This window comes from Drosophila teissieri, chromosome 4 (genome assembly GCF_016746235.2).
Source record: "Drosophila teissieri strain GT53w chromosome 4, Prin_Dtei_1.1, whole genome shotgun sequence".
Lineage (NCBI taxonomy): Eukaryota > Metazoa > Arthropoda > Insecta > Diptera > Drosophilidae > Drosophila > Drosophila teissieri.
The window spans coordinates 884,567-906,451 of NC_053033.1; the positions used below are offsets into that span (position 1 = coordinate 884,567).

The following is a 21,885-nucleotide window of genomic DNA, read 5'->3' on the forward strand; positions in this document are numbered from 1 at the left end:
ACTCGAAAAACTTAAGGGAGAACTACTTTTAGGGGAAGGATTGTTTTTAGGTGTCTCTACAAATGGACATTTCAATCAGTAATGACAGTTCTTTAAACTTCGTCTTTGGAACCTGCATAGCCAATCTGTCCGTCCTTATAAACGTGTAGATCTAGGAAACTCGAAAAACTTAAGGGAGAACTACTTTTAGGGGAAGGAATGTTTTTAGGTGTCTCTACAAATGGACATTTCAATCAGTAATGACAGTTCTTTAAACTAAAATTTAACAAATTTTCAGGTTTTTTTGTTTTATTTATTCATACACATGCACTCACATTGTAGAATGTGTAAGTGAAGCTGGCTACAATTTCAGTCTGAAGTAAACAATCAAAAGTTTTTGTTCCTCGACAGGTTTTTTTCGTCGATAAACTAACATGTTGGCAAAACTCGAAAATTAAAATAATTTTCGTTGCTTTGCATTCAAAAAATGTATAAAAATGTTTATCTTCAATATATTTAAAACAGTTTATATGCTCTTTAAAGTAGATGCTAGACGGTTCGCAAGTTTTTTCAAGTTTGCGGTCAAAAGAAATACTCGCTCGGCGCCAGTCGCTTCCGTTAGGCATATCTTCCACAATTTCGAGAATAAGCTTTTAAAAACATTTACACGCCATTCTGAAGAAACATACCTATCGATTAAAATAACGGTCTAAAGGTAGTTCCCCCTTAAAAGTTAAGACTCAGCATGCAGTTTTTAGAGACGCCTATGCTGTGGTAGTTAGTTTTAGAATGTTATCGCGATCATAGGGCTGAAACTGTTCCACCCACACCTTTTCAACAAATTTCTACCGATTTGCCTAAACTATTTTTTATTTTCTTATTTTTCTTATAACATTCTATCGATAATTTTAAAGGACTTTAAAAGTTTCTGAGTAACCTGTTCAGATAGTCAATGCTCGACTGTAGGGTTCTCACTTGTTTTATGTATGCAAGTGTGTACGTCTCCTTCCTGTATGTGTTTACATGTCTGTTTCTATCACTTGTTTATTTGTTATTGTGTCTATCTATTTAATGTGTGATATAGGTCATAGAGGAGCAAAAACCTGCCGAAGAACTGCCAAAGCTGCGTAAGACATCGAACGCCCAAGTTAAAGAGGAAGCAAAGCCTGACACGCCCAAACCTAAGACAAAGGCAAAAGCAAAAGCAAAACCGAAATACGAAGAGCTACCAGAAATTCCTGACTATGAACGTCCAGAACTTGAAAAGTATGAAAAATCCGATTTTACACCATCCGACTTTGCTCGTGATCTGGAAATACCAAACAAGATGGAAAAACCCATATTGGACAGCGGAAAGAAAGAACCTGAGGCCCTTGTGCAGAAAAATGGAATTGCTAAAGTATGTTTTGTTTTTTGTTTTAATGTTTAGTATGAATAACCTATTAACTGGCTAAATAACCCATTAACTGGTAACTGTGTATACAGAAGACCGACATTATTGAAAAGTACGCAGAGGAACCTAAGGGATTGAAAGTCGGCAAAGGTAAACTTCCTGATGAAGATGACGGTCGAGATGGCGCCGTGCTTAAACCAGTCATCATTGAGCCCGAGGTAATTAGATGCATATGTCACATCTTTAAGAACATACGCTAGAATGTGTTTAAAACACAAAACCTTACGAATTATATATTATTTTTCAAATATTTTCTCCACACCAAACCAAATATTTTTTTAATTAATTTTCAGAATGAAAAGTCGGATTTCGGAAATAAAAAACATAGTGGGGTAAGTAAAGTAATGAAACAGAATGAGCCAACAAAAGGACATGTGCATAATGTTTTTCGGAAACTATATTGTGAAAAAATGTTTCCATTTTGCGTATCATAGTTCCCTTATCCATACTAATTGAAAAAAATACCTTGAAAAATGCATCTAGCAGGCCGACAAATCATCTGTACTAGACATTATAAAGCAGCGACGTCGATCCTCTATCAGAAATCTGATGACTAAGGAACCAATTCAAAATGAATCATTCCTTGGGGTAGTTTTAAAGCCCGTGATAAAGGATGTAAAAGAGCAAGCTGCTCCTCAGCAAGCTATGCAATTAGCAAAGGTAACAGCTTTGAAAACTTCCGTGCAAGCAATGCTCTGCTGTAATGTCTCTATTTTATGGACTACAATATTTTCTAGTTGTCGAAACTTTTAATCTGTGGGTAAATCTATGCCCGGTTTTTCACTGAAAATGTTATAAATATTGGCTCGCTCTTTCCTTTAGTCTGTCTCTTTCCTTTTCAATTTCTACCTCTCTTTTTCTTTCCCTATCTTTATCTCTGCCCATGACTGTCTATTTTGTCCTACTACAATTTTTGTATTCAATCATCCTAACACCTATAAAATCCATCCACCGAAGGCAAATGCAACGGAGCAGTTCTCTCCCACTAAGGCAGTCAAGGCGCAAGTGTCTGACTTGAAGAAGCCTGAAGCTCTTGCGACTTTTGAGGACAACTATGAGCGGCCTGGTTTAGAAAAATATGATCCTTTTAGCATTGATAAGACCAAATCAGAAAAACTCACACCATCCATTATCACACCAAACACTAAAGGTCCTGACGTAAAGTTGCTTGTAGAAGAAACTAAGGTAAGCACTTATGTTTATATGTTTACATTTTGTTAACTTAATGTTTAATTACATATCCGTCTATAAGAATTTTTGTAGACATGTGAATGCTTCTGACTATAGTGTGTATAGTGTATAAAACAAATACCAAAACACATTAGTTAGAAAGTACATGTTTCAACACATTTAGTAGGTTATTTATATACATAAATACAAACATATACTTTTTATGTATATAAATAGCTTAAAAATTGTATGTATAAATAAATGTTTTTATTTATTGTGTTGAAATATTTCTCGTCATAAATATGCAACTGTTGCTCATAATCCATTTAATGTCTGTCTGATTTTGTCGCTCCGTTTTCACGGCAAAAATTATTATTATTATTATAGTTCATTTATTTTTAATTTTTAAAAATAATTTAATATAAACTACCAGCATTCTTGCACTGCCTTCTTTCGACTTCTCGTTCAAAGCATTTCCTCAGTTTTGTGATTAAAATGTCAGCCTTTAATTTTACAATAACGGTGGGTATTTTATTAAATTCGCAGCTAATTAACCAACAACACGGTAACAATATCGTAAAAATACAATATACATAAAAATAAGAACTTTTTCAATGACTAGAGCGTTGTCCAGCTGACAGCTTATAAAAATAAAAGGAGCTGTTTTCCATTTATACTCTGAACTAATAATTCGAATATTTCTTTTAATAGGAGGAAAAGCCAAAGGTCCAAAGAATGCAACCACCTGCTCCAGGTGACCCACCCAAGATCGAAGTGATTCGGGAGAAGCGACCATCACTGGCACCAGAGCCCCCAAGTCGCCGCGGATCTCTTATACCCCCAGCAGATACTGGACGACGACCATCTCTGATCATCAATGACGAGGTAAGTAGTGGAGACAAGTTTGGGATTATAATAGATGTGGCACTCATAAAAAACTAGCCCTAAAACCAAGATTCGTCATAAAGACAATAAGAATTTCGGAAGGTTCATAATAGCTATAATTGCAAGGAAAATTGTATTCCTTACCTTTCAGTTTTAAAAAACAATATTTTATCTATAATATTTAAAGCAAATCCTTTTTTTTATCTTTAAGAAATAATGTTATTTCTAACATAATTTCCCTGTAAACTTGATATGAATTTTATTTATTCGAACATTTTTAAAATTTGTAGTTTGTTAGTAGTGTTTTTCGGAGTGTACAAACTAAGGGTGACAAATGGTTCGTTTAAAATGATTAAAATGTCGCCCGTCATGTATTCAAAAATAAGCATAATATAATTCACCATTATAATATATTTGATTGGGGGACAACTACTTTTTTTGTTTTATTTTATATATACATATATGCATGCGTTTACCGTGAATATTTATATCAATATTATATATTTTGTGTCCTTTTATCATGATGCTTCAGTAAAATTATCGAGAGGCTGTCCATTTGAAAATGAACGGAATTTATTTATTATTTATAAAAAAAATCAATCGTAAACTTTTTTTACACTTAATGGGTACCCTTAACTATTTGAAGTAGTTTAGATATTATACGGGTAGGAAATGTATTTAATGTTATTGCTTTTTTGTCAATTACCTGTGATAATCTCTCATTAAGTGTTGCTTTATAAGAAAAAGGAAATTACTGCAATGTACCTAATCTATATACGTATCTACTATGTTCCCTTTTATGTACCTACCATATATGCAAAACGCCCTTCAAACTAAACAACAACCAACCTGCCAACAAACAATCTGTCAATACTACTGCATTTTATAACAAACCTACAAAAAATGTTCTTAAAATCTCAACAACAAAACATTAAATACTCCAACACACCCTTTGCATTCAACAACACCATTTGTACACCCACTCCGCAAATCCTCCATCAATCAACAACGAAAAACAGAAGAAACTCCGTCCTGGCGAAGTAATGGACACGCGGGTAAGAAATCTCATATCTACAATTGAAGCTTCGCAGTCTACTAAGAATATCCGTAAGCAGAATTTATTTTAGAGCACAACAGTTAAATTGCGAACGCAATTGAGTGAAAGCCGTCCAAGTGTTGGGATAAACAATTACGAAATCTTGTATACAGTTGGGTCTAGAAGAACCGCGGGTTGTATATGTATATATAAAAAATATCTTAAAATTACAAAAAATCAACCAAAATGTTGGTGGCCTAAAAATAATCTGCATGAGCCCAGATATACGTGAAACTATTATTAGTTTTTTTTTGACAAACGAAACGTAAAAATATACCGAACAAATTGCAGCTGAACATTTTGCTAGGCTTAAAAATACATTCTTGCTTCTCAGATACAGTTGATTTCTTTATGGTATCTAACCATGACTGCCAAAGAGTACATATCTTAATCGTGGCCTTCGTGCTACGGAAATTCACATGTGTTGTGATATACATAAAAGAATGCATACATTTGCGAAATATTTCGTAATTATGTTTTGATTCTATTTCAATATTGGGTGACCTCTAGAAAACATAGTTTCGATTCGAATCGGTTATTTCAGCAGAAATATCTTATTGCTCAAATAAATAATTGCCAGTGAGCAGGCAACACCTAATTTTATACGTCATAAACACAGAGTTGGCTTAACATGAGCAATCGATTCGGTATAATGTAACGATAAGTATTTATTTTAAAACTTTTTTAGTTAGTATGTGAATTAAAAAATAAATAAATACTCCAACCTAGAGTACATCAAGTAGGAGCACACAATCTGCTCAAATTATACTCTCCCGCAAAAGCTTTCAAATACCAAACAAAACCAAGCCAATACCTACACTGACTGATCAACGAATTACCCACTTACCAGTCGTTTTAATTTTATCACGTATGCTATGCTAGTGTTAAACACATTGTTCAGCATTATAATACGATTCAATAATATTACAGTTATTGAGGCCAGGCGAGGTCGGTGAAGGACAGGTGAGAGTTAGCTGCACATGATTATTACATAATACGTTTGTAGTAGAACTTTTCTTTACCTTTGGTGATTTGCATTCCATCTCAATACAAGAGAGCAAAGAGCCAAACACCTGAGAAACCAGCTCTTTGATTTGAAACACATTCCAAACTACACGATTCATATATAATGCCGAACACTCTCCCATATACCTGTAAAAGTGCAATGGGTTTTAGAATTTTAACTACCGCAACTTAAAGAAGAATAATAAAAATTTTTTATAGGCATTCACTAACCTCTTGGCATCCAACATCTTTTACTGCACTTATACATACATACTTGTTTCAAATTTATGAACTTGGCTTATTCTTGATTGCTGTAGTACTAAGCCATGCATGTACACATTCAATTTTTCATAAGAATAAGCACTAAAAACGAAATACAACAGTTTTTCTCCATTTCGCGACCTAATTTCTGAATTCAATTTTCTATTTACTTGGCATCATCTTTTAAGATTTCAGAACTTGAAAATAAAAGTAATCCACTAACTAATACTCTCGGAAGAAATTAGGTCGTTCTGGCAGTGTATAATTTTATCGGGAATAGAACCTCACTCTTTTTATTACAACAAAATAAAGACCGTGGGAAAGTTAAAGGAGCTAACTGTTTTTTCACTTTTTATTTTTTTGAATACGTTAGCAAAAGCAACATCGACCCGGAGAAATGGGAGACACGAAACAGGTCTTTGAAATTGTGGTCGAATTTTTCGTTCATTTCTGCTATTACTTAGTGTTCGCTTGCTATTTATTGTATTTAAAATGATTGAACTATGTACATACCCCTATGTTTAATCAAATCACGTTTAAAAACTATGTACAAATATCAAAGCTGATATTTTAATAAATTTAACATATAGAAATTGCGTAATGCTGACTGTTATATTAAATATGTTCCCAGCTGTCAAGCAACAAGGTTTTGATAGCTTTGCTTCACTATTTGATTCTGTCATAGGTTCGAACGAGTCTTCCCGTATATATAATAAGTGTAAAACCGCTTACATTTTCTAAAAAACTTTTGCGCCTTAAATAAGACGCAGACGAATAATAAGACGACAAATCTTAAAAAATCTGAATCTATTGCTGTTCTTTCCATGCTCATACGACTATAACATTTATGTGTCATAGTAACAATTATAATTTTAGCTCTATACACTGGGGTATATCACTTTAAAATGATTTTATAAGGATATAATTTACCAATTAGAGTAAAAAATTGTTGTTCGGCTGTAAGATATATTAAATTAAATGCTTAGAGTTCTGGGTAGAAAAGGTAATAATAACGAGATAAAAAAAATGTTCGTAATAATAGACATTTTTAATGGTAGTGTTTTACGCCTTCAAGAATCTTACGTTTCATATTTTGATTTAGGATGTTGTTCTTCCTAATCAATAAAATTGTTTTATTATTTTTGTAGGCCAGTTTGTAATATGTACAACAGCATTATCGGTATTACTTGAACTTTCCATATTATTAGAAATTAGTTTGATATAAACTTATGTACAAGCGGATATAAATATAATAGTATAATAATAAAATAGTATGATTTTTAGGACTGTGATGTTCCAGTAATTTACTTCTATTAACAAAATTCATTCATACATATGTCTAACCTTCAACACATAGAATTTGTTTGTAGTATTCATTAAAACGTTACTTTGAAAGTTTATTTTACATTATTAGCGGAATGCCTTTTAGTTTTCAATTTAAACAATTATTTTGTCCTTACCTCTTGAATATTAACGGATATATACTTGTTATTCAGGCCTTTTCCGATCCATAAAAATACACCTATTAGCTGGTGTTACATTATTATACCTGTTACTCGTAGGAATTTATCTGCTCATGCCTGTCCGACTGTCCGTAGAGCGGCAAGATTAAAAATGCAGATTCTTACGCCCACTCTAACGCCAACGAAACAAAGTTGTCACGACTACAATTTTGAAAAAATGTGTTTTATTTTTCTATTTGTATACTTTTGCAATTTTCGAACAATTTTTAAATTTCTTATATCTGAGTAACGGGTATCGTTTGGTCAAGGAAGTCGACTGAAGCGTTCTCTCTTCATTTTCCTCGGAACATGCCTGTTTATTTTGTAAGCCTCATAAATATCAAAGTAATAAATCTTGAATGTTTTTTAGGCGTTGCAAAGAATCTAATTTCTTTAATTATTATGCTTAATATTTGTTTATCTGTTTATATTTTTTCTTGTTTCTATCGCCATCTATGTCAATTTATACGTTTGTGGTCTATAGCGGCGTAGACCGTCGATTGATGTACGCCGCCCAAGCGTGCAAGATCTTGAAGATCTTATTAATAAGCCATCCACACCTTTACGCGATGTCGGCGATGGCGGTCCTCCTTCTATCGTTGATGTCCAAGAGTCTTACTCTGTTGTGGAAGGTATGTATATGTGTAAAAGAAATAATTTTTTAAATACGAAATAACACACATATTCCAGGTATGTACCAGGTATCATAAATAATCCCATTGTAAAACCCAAATCTGTTATTCTAACCATAATTACTTGACTTCTCTTCGATCGAGATCAAGTGATACATATGGAAAACCTATATCATAAAATTTCGAATTTTCTAAGAAATTGTTGTCAGAAATGTCCATAATTGTTTACAAGATGTACCATGGAGATGTCTGAACGAAGTGTTAATTTTGAATAATTTATCCGAATGAAAAATAGGCGTACTGACATTTCTTTGCTTTCTATTCTCATATATGTATGTTATATCATTTATCGTAACTCTAAACTTCTGAATCTGACTAACAAAATTGTAATTGTTTACACGTGCATGCTTTGTACTTGTTTTTTAGACTCGACTGCTTACCTTACTGTCGGAGTCGAAGGTAGTCCAGCACCTACGTTCAAGTTCTACAAGGGAGTTAGCGAGATTCTTGAGGGCGGTCGGTTTAAGTTCCTCACAGATGGGCAAACAAACACAATTACCTTGTGTATGCGTAAGTGCAAGCCCAATGATGAGAGCAAGTACAAAATAGTTGTTTCGAACATTCACGGTGAGGACTCAGCCGAAATGCAACTCTACGTATCTGATTCAAGTGGCATGGACTTTCGTGCCATGCTCAAAAAACGTCGTTATCAAAAATGGGACAAAGACGAACAGGACCCCAATTGGGGCGACCTTAAAGAAACTGAAAAACCGTTGCCGGCCCTTAAAAAAGTTGAAAGGGTAAGAACCAAGTTATTCGCTTTTATCAGACATGCTGATGATAGGGTGGAATTCTCTATAATTTGTTGGCACTTTGATTCAGCTTGACTACATTCTTATTAATTTCGTGAATTACGTTCCTAAGCTTAGCACTTCACATATTTTAAAACTAAATAAACTGAATCAATCCATAAGGCATACCAGTGTTTGCCTCGGCTTAAGTTTCATTTGTATATTTCTAATAAATCGAACTTTTTAAATCGCATCAGCATTGGTACAAATATATTTCTTTTAACGAACTTTAGGCAATTTCCCAATAAACATTTTCGATTAATAAAACTGAAATTTAGGGTCCAGGATCGCGTAGACCATCTTTAGCAGAGCTGATTCCCGATTGGCCGACATTACATCCGTTTCGGCGTGAGGAGGTGCGCTCCCCCTCTCTTTACATATATATAATTTATTACCGAATTAATACTCAGATGTTATTACCTATACTTTTCAGTGGTATAAGCGACTATTGATTTTTGGTAATTTTGTATAGCTACGGGTCCGGATATCAATTTATTTAATGCCTTGTTTTTTGCTCATGGTCTCGAATTAACTCGCAACAAGGTTTTCTAAATGTCATTAAATAAAGCTATGCGTTTGCTTTAAAGTAAATCGATATTATTTGAATTTTGTTATCTGTTTCTTAAGCTATGTGTCATTCCACGAAGAGTTTTCCACTTCAAAACATCGCATTTGTACGGCCTAATGTTTTTAACTGCATAAATTATAAGCGAAGTTTATGCAAAAAAGCTTGACATAAAAATACCGACAAAATAAGCCCTATTGAGTTTCTTTTGCGCAAGTAACAAAATTTTACATAACTTAAATATATTAAAAATAAAATGTTTGAAGTGAGCTTCTAGTTTAAATTCGATATACGATAGAAAATGATATAAAGAAAGAATATACAATCTACAGCCTCGACCATTAGAATTGGCTGGATTTTGTTTCAAAATATATTACATAAATGAATACAAAGTTGCGATATTATAATATAACACTATCTGCAATTCCTAAAAACATTTGAGTGGTCAACTTTTAAAATAAACCTGCACTGTTTAGTTTTTACTAGTATCGCAGAAATTTGTATTGAGAGTTCATTAAAATCTTTTATATTGCTAAAATATAAAATATAAAACAAAAGAGAAAGCTACATAACTCAGTTAAAGGGAGTTCTCGGCAGATGCAGCAATACATCTATGATAAACTTTCAATGTTTTTTTTTAATACTTTTATATACCGAAAAAATAGAAGAAATCGATCGTCTGTCCGAACGCTGCAATGCGCCTACGCTAGGTGACCTTCGTTGTAAGTTTATAAGCCAGACGCTAAAAAAAGACTGTCGCGCTTAAAAATGGCATATGCCAATGAACATCGATTGGTATTTATTTCTTAATACAGAAAAGTTATTAAAACTAATAAAATTCATTTGACTTATGCTAAAAGGTTATTTGTACATATAATATGTATGTATGTATATTTCGTTTAAATATTAATACGTAGCGGAAAAAGCGAAATAATCTTTTGTTTTTTGGGCTCGCATCTATAATAATTAAGAATATAACGAAAGTAACCCATCCTTTCAAAATACGTCACACATATAAATAATTTTATAATGTACATTATAAAGTATTACATCCATATATATGTGAGAACTATTTTGAGAAGATTATATTTAAAATAATAAAAAGGCCATTTAGTAATCGTATATCAAATTTACACACCTTTACCCATTTTTGACAACGTATCAACTTATAATATGTGAGCACAGAAGGTTGAGTCGTTCCTCAGCCCACTTATCGATCAATTTGCAAAAGAAGGAAAGGACAAAAAGGTTGTGTTTGAAGCCAGATTCAGCAAACCCAATTGCAAGCCCAAGTGGCTGTTTCGAAAGGACGTAAGTTGACTAAAATAGCTCAATTTACTAAGAGCTTTTAAAGTAGAATTTTTCCCATTTCTAATACTTAATTAATTATAGGAGGTGTTTACCGGCAGTAAATTTAAATTTAAACAAGAAAATGACACTTATCAGTTGATTATTTCGACACCAAAAGTCGAGGACACCGGCAAGTACACCATTGAAATCGGGGGAGTTTCAAGTACAGCATTCTTGAATGTCGAAGAAGCCGATCCCACGTACACTTTTACTAAACCTCTTAAAAAGAAACTTGAGGGATTTACTCAACATGAGACCACTCTTGAGTGCTCCGTTAGCAGTAGTATGGCTAATGTGCACTGGTTTAAGGATAACACAAAGTTGGAGTCCGATGATCCTCGCTACCTTATTTCCAAAGACATAAACGGTAACCTCAAACTGATCATCAAGGATTCTGTGCTTGAGGATGCGGGGCTCTACAGATGTCAACTGGATAAGCAACCTGATAAAACTGAGTGTAACCTTAAGGTCACGGAGTACCCGTACAAGTTTGTCAAGGTTCTAAAATCTCAACAGTGTATTGAGAAAGACACAGTGACGCTCGCATGCGAAATCGATGATGCTATGGGGGAAGTGCAGTGGTTCCGTAACGGCGAAGAAATCAAACCCGATAAACGCATTCAAGTTTTAAAAGATGGTCGAAAGCGAAAGTTAGTCATTAAAGACTGTAAGGTTACCGATGCCGGCCAATTCAAATGTACAACCAATGCCGACACCACAGAGTCGGAAATAATAATTAACTGTGAGTTTGTCTCTTTTTACGTAATCAATGCAACGAACACTATGCCAGCATAAAATAAAATATTCAAGCAGGAGAGATGAATTTGTTTAGTATATACCATATTTACAGTTATATAAATTCATTTATAATAGATTTTTATATGTGGTTTGATTTTATGCCATAAAAAAACGAAATGGACCGGTTTGCAATGATTACTTTAATTAAACTAAACTACTTAATATATTGTCGTGGTATTCTCATTTTTAATATTTATTTTATAGATCAAAACCGCTTTAACAAAAAACTCAAGGATACTGAAGCTGTTGAGAGAGAAAAATTGGTCCTGGACATCGAGCTTCAGGATCAAACGGCACCATGCGACTGGAAATTTAATGGAGAATCCATAGTACCGAGTGAAATTATTCAAATTAAAAACCTGGGTGGCGGCAAGCATCAACTTATATTCAACAGTCTGGATATGTCTAATGAGGGCGAAATAACTTGCGAGTCTGGCCAGCTAAGTTCGCATTGCAAGCTTTCTATTCGCAAGGGAGAAAGTAGACCAAACATAGACTGTCCTGATCAGTTTGCTGGCCCTATCAGTGCCCCTGTGCTTCTAGAAGTGCCTTTCAAAGGTAAAAAAAAACAAAAATTGACTTTAATCTCTATAAGCAAAGTCACATCATAAACCGAGCATTCTACAGAAAAGTATGTCTATTGATCTAGGGCAGTATTTTAAAAAAAACATTTTTTCCGTAGTCTATTTAATTGCATTTAAAAAGTATATATTACATAAAATCGGAGTATAAAAGATAAATCAATTGAAATGGATCAGAATTAATTGTAATTCAATAATATCTGTAATTTTTTGTTTTACCATATCACATCTTATTAGTTTATAATGGAGGTATTTCGAAATCGATCGGTACGCATCAAAAGTAATTTAGTTAATATCAAACTATCATGGCTTCTAACCTGTCAAACTGTGCCGGTTCTTCCCAACCATTTATATATTCTTGGAAATGCCAAGTGGTGGCCTTCGTTAAATCATACACAAAAAAATCTCATTTTCAATGTTTATTTTCAATGCGCAACAATTCAATTAAAACGTTGTTTATTTAGTTTCCGGTACAAAGCAAACACCAGTAGAGGCTAAACTATTCAAGGACGGCAAGCCATTGCCGGTGAAGGATGTGGAGGTGGCAGTTAGCGATGAAAAGGTCATATTTAAAATAAAAAAGCCGTCAAGAGAATTATCTGGGCCATATCAAATAAAAATATCCAATGGACAAGGTGAAGATACCAAAGACGTACAGATTATTTGTCAAGATGTTCCACAGTCCCCCCAGGATCTGGACATTACAGACGTCTATCAAACGTCCTGTGTAATAAACTTCAAGCCCCCGACTGACGATGGTGGTACTCCTATAACCAAATATGTGATCGAACGGCAGGACTTGAGCAAAAAGCAAGGTTGGGAGTCTGTCGCCGAGGTTATACCTAGTGAACCATGTCAAAAAAAAATTGACGACTTGATCCCAAAAAAGCAGTACAGATTCCGTATTCGTGCTGTCAACGCAATTGGCCAATCAGATCCAGCCACATTTAAAAATACGATTCTTGCGAAAGACCCATGGGATGAACCTGGAAAGCCCAAGGCAGTTGATCTTACCGACTGGGATAAAGACCACGCAGATCTTAAGTGGGAAGCCCCCGATAGTGATGGCGGGGATCCTATAACTGCATATGTTGTAGAATACAAAGAAAAGTTCTCTAACGACTGGGTTGCCGGCAAGGAGGTTGACGGCGCTGCTAGAACTGCTACTGTTGACAGTCTAAAGGAAGGGCAACAGTATGAATTCCGAGTCCGTGCTGTTAATAAAGCAGGCCCAGGTGAACCTAGCGATAAGACTAAATCCATTATTGCAAAATGCCGCTTCGTTAAGCCCTTCATTGTTGGAGAAGGTCTTAAAAATATAACCGTTAAAAAGGGGCAAACTATTCGGTTCGACATTAAATATGACGGTGAGCCGGAACCAGCAGCACAATGGGTAAAGGGGACAGATAATTTAAAGTTTGACAACCATCGCATTTGCTTAGACCAGTTGGAAAGAAACTCATCCATTACTATTAAAAAATCAGTGCGAAAGGACACAGGCAAATACAAATTAGTACTGTCGAACAGCTCAGGGACGATTGAGTCTGAAGCTCAAGTTGTGGTTCTTGACAGGCCACTTGCTCCTGGAGGACCATTCGAGCCGGAAGAGATTCGTGCCAGCCATATAAAAATGAAATGGAAACTTCCAGAGGATGACGGTGGTTGTGAAATTACTGGATATGCTTTAGAGCGCATGGACGAAGAGACGGGACGCTGGATTCCAGCTGGAGAAGTGGGTCCTAATGAGACGACATTCGATTTTAAGGGACTGACGCCAAATAAGAAATACAAGTTTCGCGTCAAGGCCATTAATAAAGAGGGCGAGTCAGAGCCACTTGAGACATCCGACGCAATCCTGGCAAAGAATCCATATGATCCCCCAAGTCCACCCAGCCAACCAGTCATCGATGATTACGATAACAAGAGTGTTCTTTTAAAATGGAAGCGACCTCCGTCAGATGGCGGACGCCCAATCACCCATTATATCGTTGAAATAAAAGACAAATTCGCACCTACCTGGAGTGAGGTGACAAAAACTAATGATCCCAACCCAGAGTGCAACGTAGAGGGTCTTAAGGAAAATATGGTGTACCAATTCCGAGTTCGAGCCGTGAACAAAGCAGGCCCCTCCGAGCCTTCCCAACCCACCGACAACCACTTATGCAAACACAAAAATCGTAAGTATTCACATTCTCAGTTCAGTTATAAACCTGCTTTGGCTTAACATTTAAACACATTTAGCAAACAATATTAATTAGAAGATTAATTAACTAATATTGCTTTCAGATATATAAATATGTATCTACATAACTTTTCACACATAAAACAATTCACATGTCGGACCATCCATTCTTGTTTCGTTTGTCGTAGAAAACCAGTAGTCCTCACAATTCGCGAAATGTATTTTCCATATTTTTCTATATATATCTTAGGTCCTCAAATATAGGAAACAGATTTATTTTATCGTAAATAGTTTAATGGAGTAAATAGACTTTTCTATCTAGCACATAAATAAAGTAATTGTATATTTTATGTGACTGTGGGTGTTTTCGCTATATTCTGATTATACCCGTTACTCGTAGAGTAAACGTGTATATGTACTAGAGTCGTGGAAAAGTTTGTAACAGGCAGTAGGAAGCGTTTCCGACCATATAAAGTAGATCTATTTTTGATCAGGATAAATAGCCGAGTCGATCTGGCCATGTTCGTCTATTTGTCTGTATAAACGTCGAGATCTCAGGAACTATAGAAGCTAGAGAGTTAAGATTAAGCATACAGTTTACAGAGATATAGACGCATGTTGTTGACCCATGTTGCCACGCCCACCCTAACGCCCACAAAACTGCCACGCCCACAATTTGTGATATTTTTTCACATTTTTGTTAATCTTGTAAATTTTGCTTGATTTGACCATAATCTTTTTTTCCACGCCCAAGCACTAACGCCCACAAGCCGCCAAGTCAGATAGTCGGGGCACTCGACTATAGCATTCTCTCTTGATTTTTCTCAATTGGTATTGGTATTTTCAATGTATTTATTCCTTTTGCTTTTCTGAGCGACGACGTTATGTTCCATTTAACGGTACACAATTTTCCTATTCGTAGTGAAAAATATATATAGTATAATAAAACTATTGTATATAGTATAATTATAATTTAATCTTATGCATGAATCATTTTGATTTACATCAGCGCTGACAGTTGGAAATTGCTTAGAAAAACTCGCATCTGCTTAACTTCCAACGCATTTACTGTGTATGTACTGCAAGACACTTCGATCCCCATAGAACAAAAATTAAATGTTCTAATTTATGTTTATTCAACTTTTAGTTAAGCCGCAAATCGATCGGTCTACTTTTAAACGAGTAACAATAAAGAGCGGCCGAACTCACAAATGGTCAGTTGATGTCATTGGGGAACCAATTCCAGAGATACACTGGAGCTGGAGGGATGATATCCCATTAACCAACGGAGACCGAATTAAGATAGAAAATGTCAACTATCACACTGATTTCAGCATTACTAATGTTTTGCGTAAGGATAGCGGCTTTTATACCCTAAAAGCTGAGAACCGCAATGGCATGGACCGCGAGACCGTAGAATTAGTTGTTCTAGGAAAGCCAAGCTCGCCAAAAGGACCCCTTGCTGTAAGCGATGTAACTGCAACTGGATGCAAACTTCAATGGAAGAGGCCTGAAGATGATGGCGGAGTGCCAATTAAGGAATATGTAGTTGAAAAAATGGACAGCGCAACTGGAAAATGGGTCCGAGTTGGAAGATCTCCTGGTGAGAAAGAGCCACCAAGCTTTGACGTTACTGGCTTAAATCCGGGATCCGAGTATATGTTCCGTGTTTCTGCTGTTAACGAGGAAGGAGAGTCAGATCCACTTACTACTTTAGTAGGGGTCGTGGCTAAAGATCCATTTGATGAGCCTAACAAACCTGGAACTCCGGAAGTTACTGATTATGATAATCAAAGTGTAACCTTAAAATGGGCTGCACCTAATAATGACGGAGGAGCCCCTATTCAAAAGTATATAATAGAAAAAAAAGATAAAAATAAGGCCGAATGGGAAAAAGCTTTAGAAATACCTGGAGACCAACTGGAAGCCACAGTTGCCGGACTTCAGGAATATGGAGAATATCAATTCCGAATAATAGCAGTAAACAAAGCCGGACTTTCGCCTCCATCAGATGCTAGTACTCCCCAAATTGTCAAGTACAAAAAATGTGAGTCCCATTATTCGTTTTCTAAATTTGTTAAAAAGAATGTAACATGTAGAAGGAAGAGTTATAGAGCTATTTTTTTTATTTTATTGTTTGACCTGACAATTAACTTATAAAGCGTTAAAAAAAATCCTCCATACACACTCTAGCGCCCAGTGGGCGTTCACGCCCACGTTTTTGAAAACTGCTTTTATAATTATTATTATTTTTTCTTATTCTTCACACCAATAGTTTAGATTCTTAGTTATAAAAGAAATTAATTAGGCGACATTTATTAGGCACATTATATTGAACTACTAGGTGCCTTTAGCAAGTAGCGGCACTGGACTATAGCGCTCTATATTGCTTTTGTTTCTGTTTTACAGTGAAACCCCGTATTGACCGAACCAACTTAAAGCCGTTGCTTATTCGAGCCGGCAAGCCAATAAAGTACGATGTGAATGTTCGTGGAGAGCCTGCACCCTTAATAAGATGGTATCAAAATGATAAAGAGCTTAAGGCAGAAGAACTTCCTAGCAGTAGTGAAATCAAGAACATCCCATATAATACAAAGATTTCAATTATTGAAACCGTTCGTAACCATACTGGCATATACAAGATAACTGCTGTTAATGAACACGGACAGGATGAAGCCACAGTTGAGGTTAATATTCTAGCTCCTCCAAGCAAACCAAGGGGTCCCTTGAATGTTAACGATGTTACAAAAGACAGCTGTAAGCTCAAATGGAAAAAACCTGAAGATGATGGAGGAAACCCCATTTCAGCATATCAGGTTGAAAAGTTTGATAAAAAACAAGGTCGTTGGGTCCCTGTTGGTCGAACGTCTGCCAATGATACCGAATTTGATGTCAAGGGCCTTCAGGAAGGCCATGAGTATCAGTTTCGCGTCAAGGCAATTAATGAAGAGGGGGAATCCGATCCCCTGGAATCCGATGGTAGTATCATAGCTAAAAATCCCTATGATACTGCTAGTAAGCCAGGTGTACCTAAAATTGATGATTATAATGAGCATATGGTAAAGTTGAAGTGGGAAGCACCAAGGTCTGACGGAGGAGCCCCAATTTTAGGTTACGTCATTGAAAAAAAAGATAAGTTCTCTCCTATTTGGGATGAAATCCTCAGCACCAATGTAAGTACAGCGAACTTAGTTGCGCTTTTATTTTCATTACAAAAATTTCATTACAAAAAAATGTATTTTAAAGACATCCGTTCCGGAAGCAACCGTTGAAGGTCTTGTTGAAGGCAATATCTACCAGTTCCGCGTTCGGGCAGTTAATAAGGCCGGTCTCAGCGATCCAAGTGATGCAACAGAGCCCCATTTGGCCAAGCCAAGAAATCGTAAGGCAGTGTATATTTTGTACTCATTAATAAATAACATAATGACATAGTGGTAATATATGATTACCGCCTTCATTTTAATGTTAAGCCAAAGCAAAACATCAATATATTATATATAATATATAATATTATATCAAGCGACTTATTCAATCTATCCTTAAGTTTCAAAGTATTAAATTCCATTATTGATTTTTTCCGTTTTAGTCAAGCCATCTATAAACAGAGAAAAAATGAAGCCTATTAAGGTTCGCGCTGGTCAAACGGTTAAGTTCGATGTCGACGTTAAGGGAGAACCGGCGCCTACTTTAACATGGTTCATAAAAGAAAACGAGCTAACGTCTACGGGTCAAGTACGTCTAGAAAACATAGATTACAATACCAAACTTACATTGCTTGACACGGATCGCAAGCAAAGTGGCCTGTATAAGTTACGTGCTGAAAATATAAATGGCGTTGACGAAGCTGTTGTTGAAGTCATTATATTAGATAAGCCTTCAAAACCTGAAGGACCGCTTGAAATCTCTGACATTCATAAAGAAGGGTGCAAGCTTAAATGGAGAAAGCCTAAAGATGATGGAGGTATACCTATTACTGGCTATGTAATAGAAAAAATGGACACCGCCACAGGTAAATGGGTTCCTGCTGGATCGGTAGATCCAGAAAAGAATGATATTGAAATAAAGGGATTGGATCCAAATCATCGCTATCAATTTAGAGTCAAGGCTGTCAACGAGGAGGGTGAATCAGAACCTCTTGAAACTGAATCGGCTATTACTGCCAAAAATCCATTCGACGTGTCTGCTCCCCCTGGTCTCCCGGAGCTTGAAGATTGGGATGAGCATCATGTCAAACTAAAATGGGAACCACCAATTCGGGATGGGGGCTCTGCTATTATCAATTATATAATCGAAGTAATGGATAAAGATTCAGGGGAGTTTGTGAAAGCAGTTGAAACTGATAGTCCAGTTTGTAAAGGCGTCGTAAAGAAACTTGAAGAAGGACAGCAATACAAATTTAGAGTTCGTGCCGTAAACAAGGCTGGTCCGTCGGACCCATCCGAGCAAACGAATTGGCATGTGGCCAAACCTCGATTCCGTAAGTTTCCTACAAAAACTTAGTTAATTTTGAACTAATTCTTTAATTTAATCTTTTCTTATTTTAGTGAAACCTTATATTGATCGAAGCAATTTGAAACCCGTGATTGTAAAAACTGGTTTATCAATTAGCTTGGATATTAATATAAGAGGAGAGCCAGCTCCGAATGTTGAATGGTTCTTCAATAACTTATCTCTAACGAGCGACGAACAGAGTGTAAAAATTGATAATGTTGATTACAATACAAAATTCTTTGTTATGCGTGCACAGAGATCTCAAAGTGGGAAATACATAATCAAAGCAACAAACGAAGTTGGTGAAGACGAAGCAGAATTGGAAGTCACAGTTTTGGGCAAGCCGGGAAAGCCAAAAGGTCCACTGCAAGTCAATGATATTACAAAACACAGTTGCAAGCTTAAGTGGGAAAAACCAGATGATGATGGTGGTTCGCCTATCGACTACTACGAAATTGAAAAACTTGATCCTCACACGGGTCAATGGTTACCATGTGGAAAGAGTTCCGAGCCGGAGGCCAAGGTAATTGGTCTTCATGAAGGCAAGGCATATAAATTCCGTGTGAGAGCTGTAAACAAGGAGGGAGAATCTGCGGACTTGGAAACCGAAAAATCAATTATAGCGAAAAATCCATTTGATGAACCAGATAAACCAGGCAGACCCGAACCTACTAATTGGGATAAAGATTTCGTTGACTTAGCCTGGAATCCGCCGAAAAACGATGGTGGTGCACCAATTCAAAAATATATTATTCAAATGCGAGATAAGTCCGGACGCGCATGGGTAGACTCTGCAACCGTGCCAGGGGATAAGTGTAATGGTACCGTCACCGGCGTAGAAGAGGGTCATGAATACGAGTTTCGTATTGTTGCTGTTAACAAGGCGGGACCTAGTGACCCCAGCGATGTTTCAAAATCAGTGGTGGCAAAACCTCGTTTTCTTAAACCTCACATTGACCGCAAGAACCTACAAAAAAAAATTATGCGAAGCGGACAAATGCTTCATATGGACGCTTTAATAAAAGCGGAACCTCCAGCTAAAATATTATGGACTTACAACGAAACAGAAATCAAAACTTCTGACCACATAAAAATTGAAAATGAGGACTATAAAACGACATTCATTATGACAAAGGTAAAACGCGCTGATCGAGGCACTTACATCGTCACTGCCAAAAATGACTCAGGTTCCGACACTGTAGAAGTTGAGCTGGAAGTACTGTGCAAACCAAGTAAACCCAAAGGCCCTCTAGCTGTTTCCAATGTAACGGCCGAAAGTGTACACCTTAAATGGGAAAAGCCAGAAGATGATGGTGGTGACCCTATCGAACAATATTTGGTCGAACGCATGGATATGGAAACAGGTCGATGGGTACCTGTGCTTACAACTAAAACACCTGATGCTGATGTTACAGGTCTTACGGAAGGAAAGGAATATCTTTTTAGAGTAAAAGCTGTCAATTCCGAAGGCGAATCGGAGCCATTGGTGACCGATATTCCAACAAAGGCCAAGAATCCCTTCGATGCGGCCGACACCCCAGGAAAGCCGCAAATTATTGATTGGTCTGCTAACCACTGTGATCTCAAGTGGAGGGCTCCCGAAGACGATGGCGGGGCTCCCATCACCGGTTATATTGTGGAAAGGAAGGAACCAAATACAGGAAAGTGGCAGAAAGCACTTGAAACAAATACGCCTGACTGTAAGGCACGTGTAAATGATTTAATCGCAGGTAACAAATATCAGTTTAGAATAAAGGCTGTTAACATGGCAGGTAAAAGCAAACCATCCGAGCCGTCCGACCAGATGACCGCAAAGGACCGATTTGCCCCACCCAAAATTGATAGAACAAACATTAAGGACATTACCATCAAGGCTGGACAACACATTCGATTCGACATCAAGGTCTCTGGAGAGCCTCCGGCTACAAAAGTTTGGCTTCACAATAAAGCCCGACTCGAAAATGACGATAGTAGCTACAATATTGATATGGAATCATATCGCACAAAACTGGCCGTTCCAATTTCAAAGCGATTGCATTCAGGAAAATATACTCTTAAGGCAGAGAATGAATCTGGAAGGGATGAGGCCTCATTTGAAGTCATAGTATTAGACAAACCGGGCCCCCCAGAAGGTCCTTTAAGAGTTAGTGATGCGCACAAAGAAGGGTGCAAGCTTAAATGGAACGCTCCCTTGGACGATGGAGGTGTGCCAATAGACCATTATATTATTGAGAAAATGGACGTTGAGAGTGGTCGTTGGTTGCCATCTGGACGGTTTAAGGATCCTTTTGCTGAGTTGAATAATTTAGAGCCAAGTCATGAATACAAATTCCGAGTGCTTGCCGTAAATACAGAAGGTGAATCTGAACCATTAACTGGAGAACAGTCTGTTATAGCCAAAAATCCTTTTGATGAGCCTGGAAAGCCAGGTACGCCGGAAGCAGTGGACTGGGATAAGGATCATGTCGATTTGGTTTGGAGGCCACCAATTAACGATGGTGGATCGCCTATCACTGGCTATGTAGTCGAAAAACGCGAGAAAGGTACTGACAAGTGGATAAAAGGAACAGAAGTCCCGGCTCTTGGCGAGGAGTGCAAGGCTACTGTTCCCAATCTTAATGAAAAGTGTGAATACGAATTCCGAGTCAAAGCTATTAATGCTGCTGGGCCCGGTGAACCATCTGACGCAACTAAACCCATCATTACAAAGCCAAGAAAATGTAAGTCAATATATAGCGATTTAAATTGTAACCATGTTAATTTTAAGACTATCTGCATGCAACGTTATTTTGTTTTCCCAATTGTACATACATATGTCAGTATAAATCAGATCGACTATATCCCCAGCTATCATAGAAATAAAATTACATGTAATATTTTAGCTTGGGAACATTTTTGATACTTTTAAGATTTAATTAAACTTATAAAAATCGGTAAACTCATAAATGGCTAAAATGCAAAAATACATTGCATGTGGAATAAATAAAATATAGACACATATACATATAATGATATATATAATATATATAATATATAATATATATATATAATATATATATAATATATAATATATATAATATATAT

At 36.4% G+C, this 21,885-nt stretch overlaps 1 protein-coding gene across 28 annotated transcripts in view; it reads left to right on the forward strand.

The window, feature by feature from the left end:
* Positions 1–21,885, forward strand: part of LOC122622914 (twitchin) — a 52,370-nt gene that overhangs the window by 13,201 nt on the left and 17,284 nt on the right. For 7 of the 28 annotated variants that reach the window (XM_043801639.1, XM_043801626.1, XM_043801631.1 and 4 more), the window contains 20 exons: positions 1,064–1,378; positions 1,465–1,590; positions 1,726–1,764; positions 1,916–2,092; positions 2,390–2,617; positions 3,314–3,487; positions 4,507–4,542; positions 5,514–5,546; positions 6,223–6,264; positions 7,836–7,983; positions 8,410–8,783; positions 10,585–10,710; positions 10,792–11,491; positions 11,752–12,105; positions 12,593–14,305; positions 15,458–16,357; positions 16,720–17,483; positions 17,557–17,692; positions 17,897–18,787; positions 18,855–21,521. In XM_043801639.1, coding sequence (XP_043657574.1) covers positions 1,064–1,378; positions 1,465–1,590; positions 1,726–1,764; positions 1,916–2,092; positions 2,390–2,617; positions 3,314–3,487; positions 4,507–4,542; positions 5,514–5,546; positions 6,223–6,264; positions 7,836–7,983; positions 8,410–8,783; positions 10,585–10,710; positions 10,792–11,491; positions 11,752–12,105; positions 12,593–14,305; positions 15,458–16,357; positions 16,720–17,483; positions 17,557–17,692; positions 17,897–18,787; positions 18,855–21,521 — 9,943 coding nt within the window. Of the gene's footprint in view, positions 1–1,063; positions 1,379–1,464; positions 1,591–1,725; positions 1,765–1,915; positions 2,093–2,389; positions 2,618–3,082; positions 3,125–3,313; positions 3,488–4,506; positions 4,543–5,513; positions 5,547–6,222; positions 6,265–7,835; positions 7,984–8,409; positions 8,784–10,584; positions 10,711–10,791; positions 11,492–11,751; positions 12,106–12,592; positions 14,306–15,319; positions 15,383–15,457; positions 16,358–16,719; positions 17,484–17,556; positions 17,693–17,896; positions 18,788–18,854; positions 21,522–21,885 lie in introns of those variants that run through there. The other 21 variants (XM_043801630.1, XM_043801648.1, XM_043801640.1 and 18 more) reach the window with 17 other exon arrangements.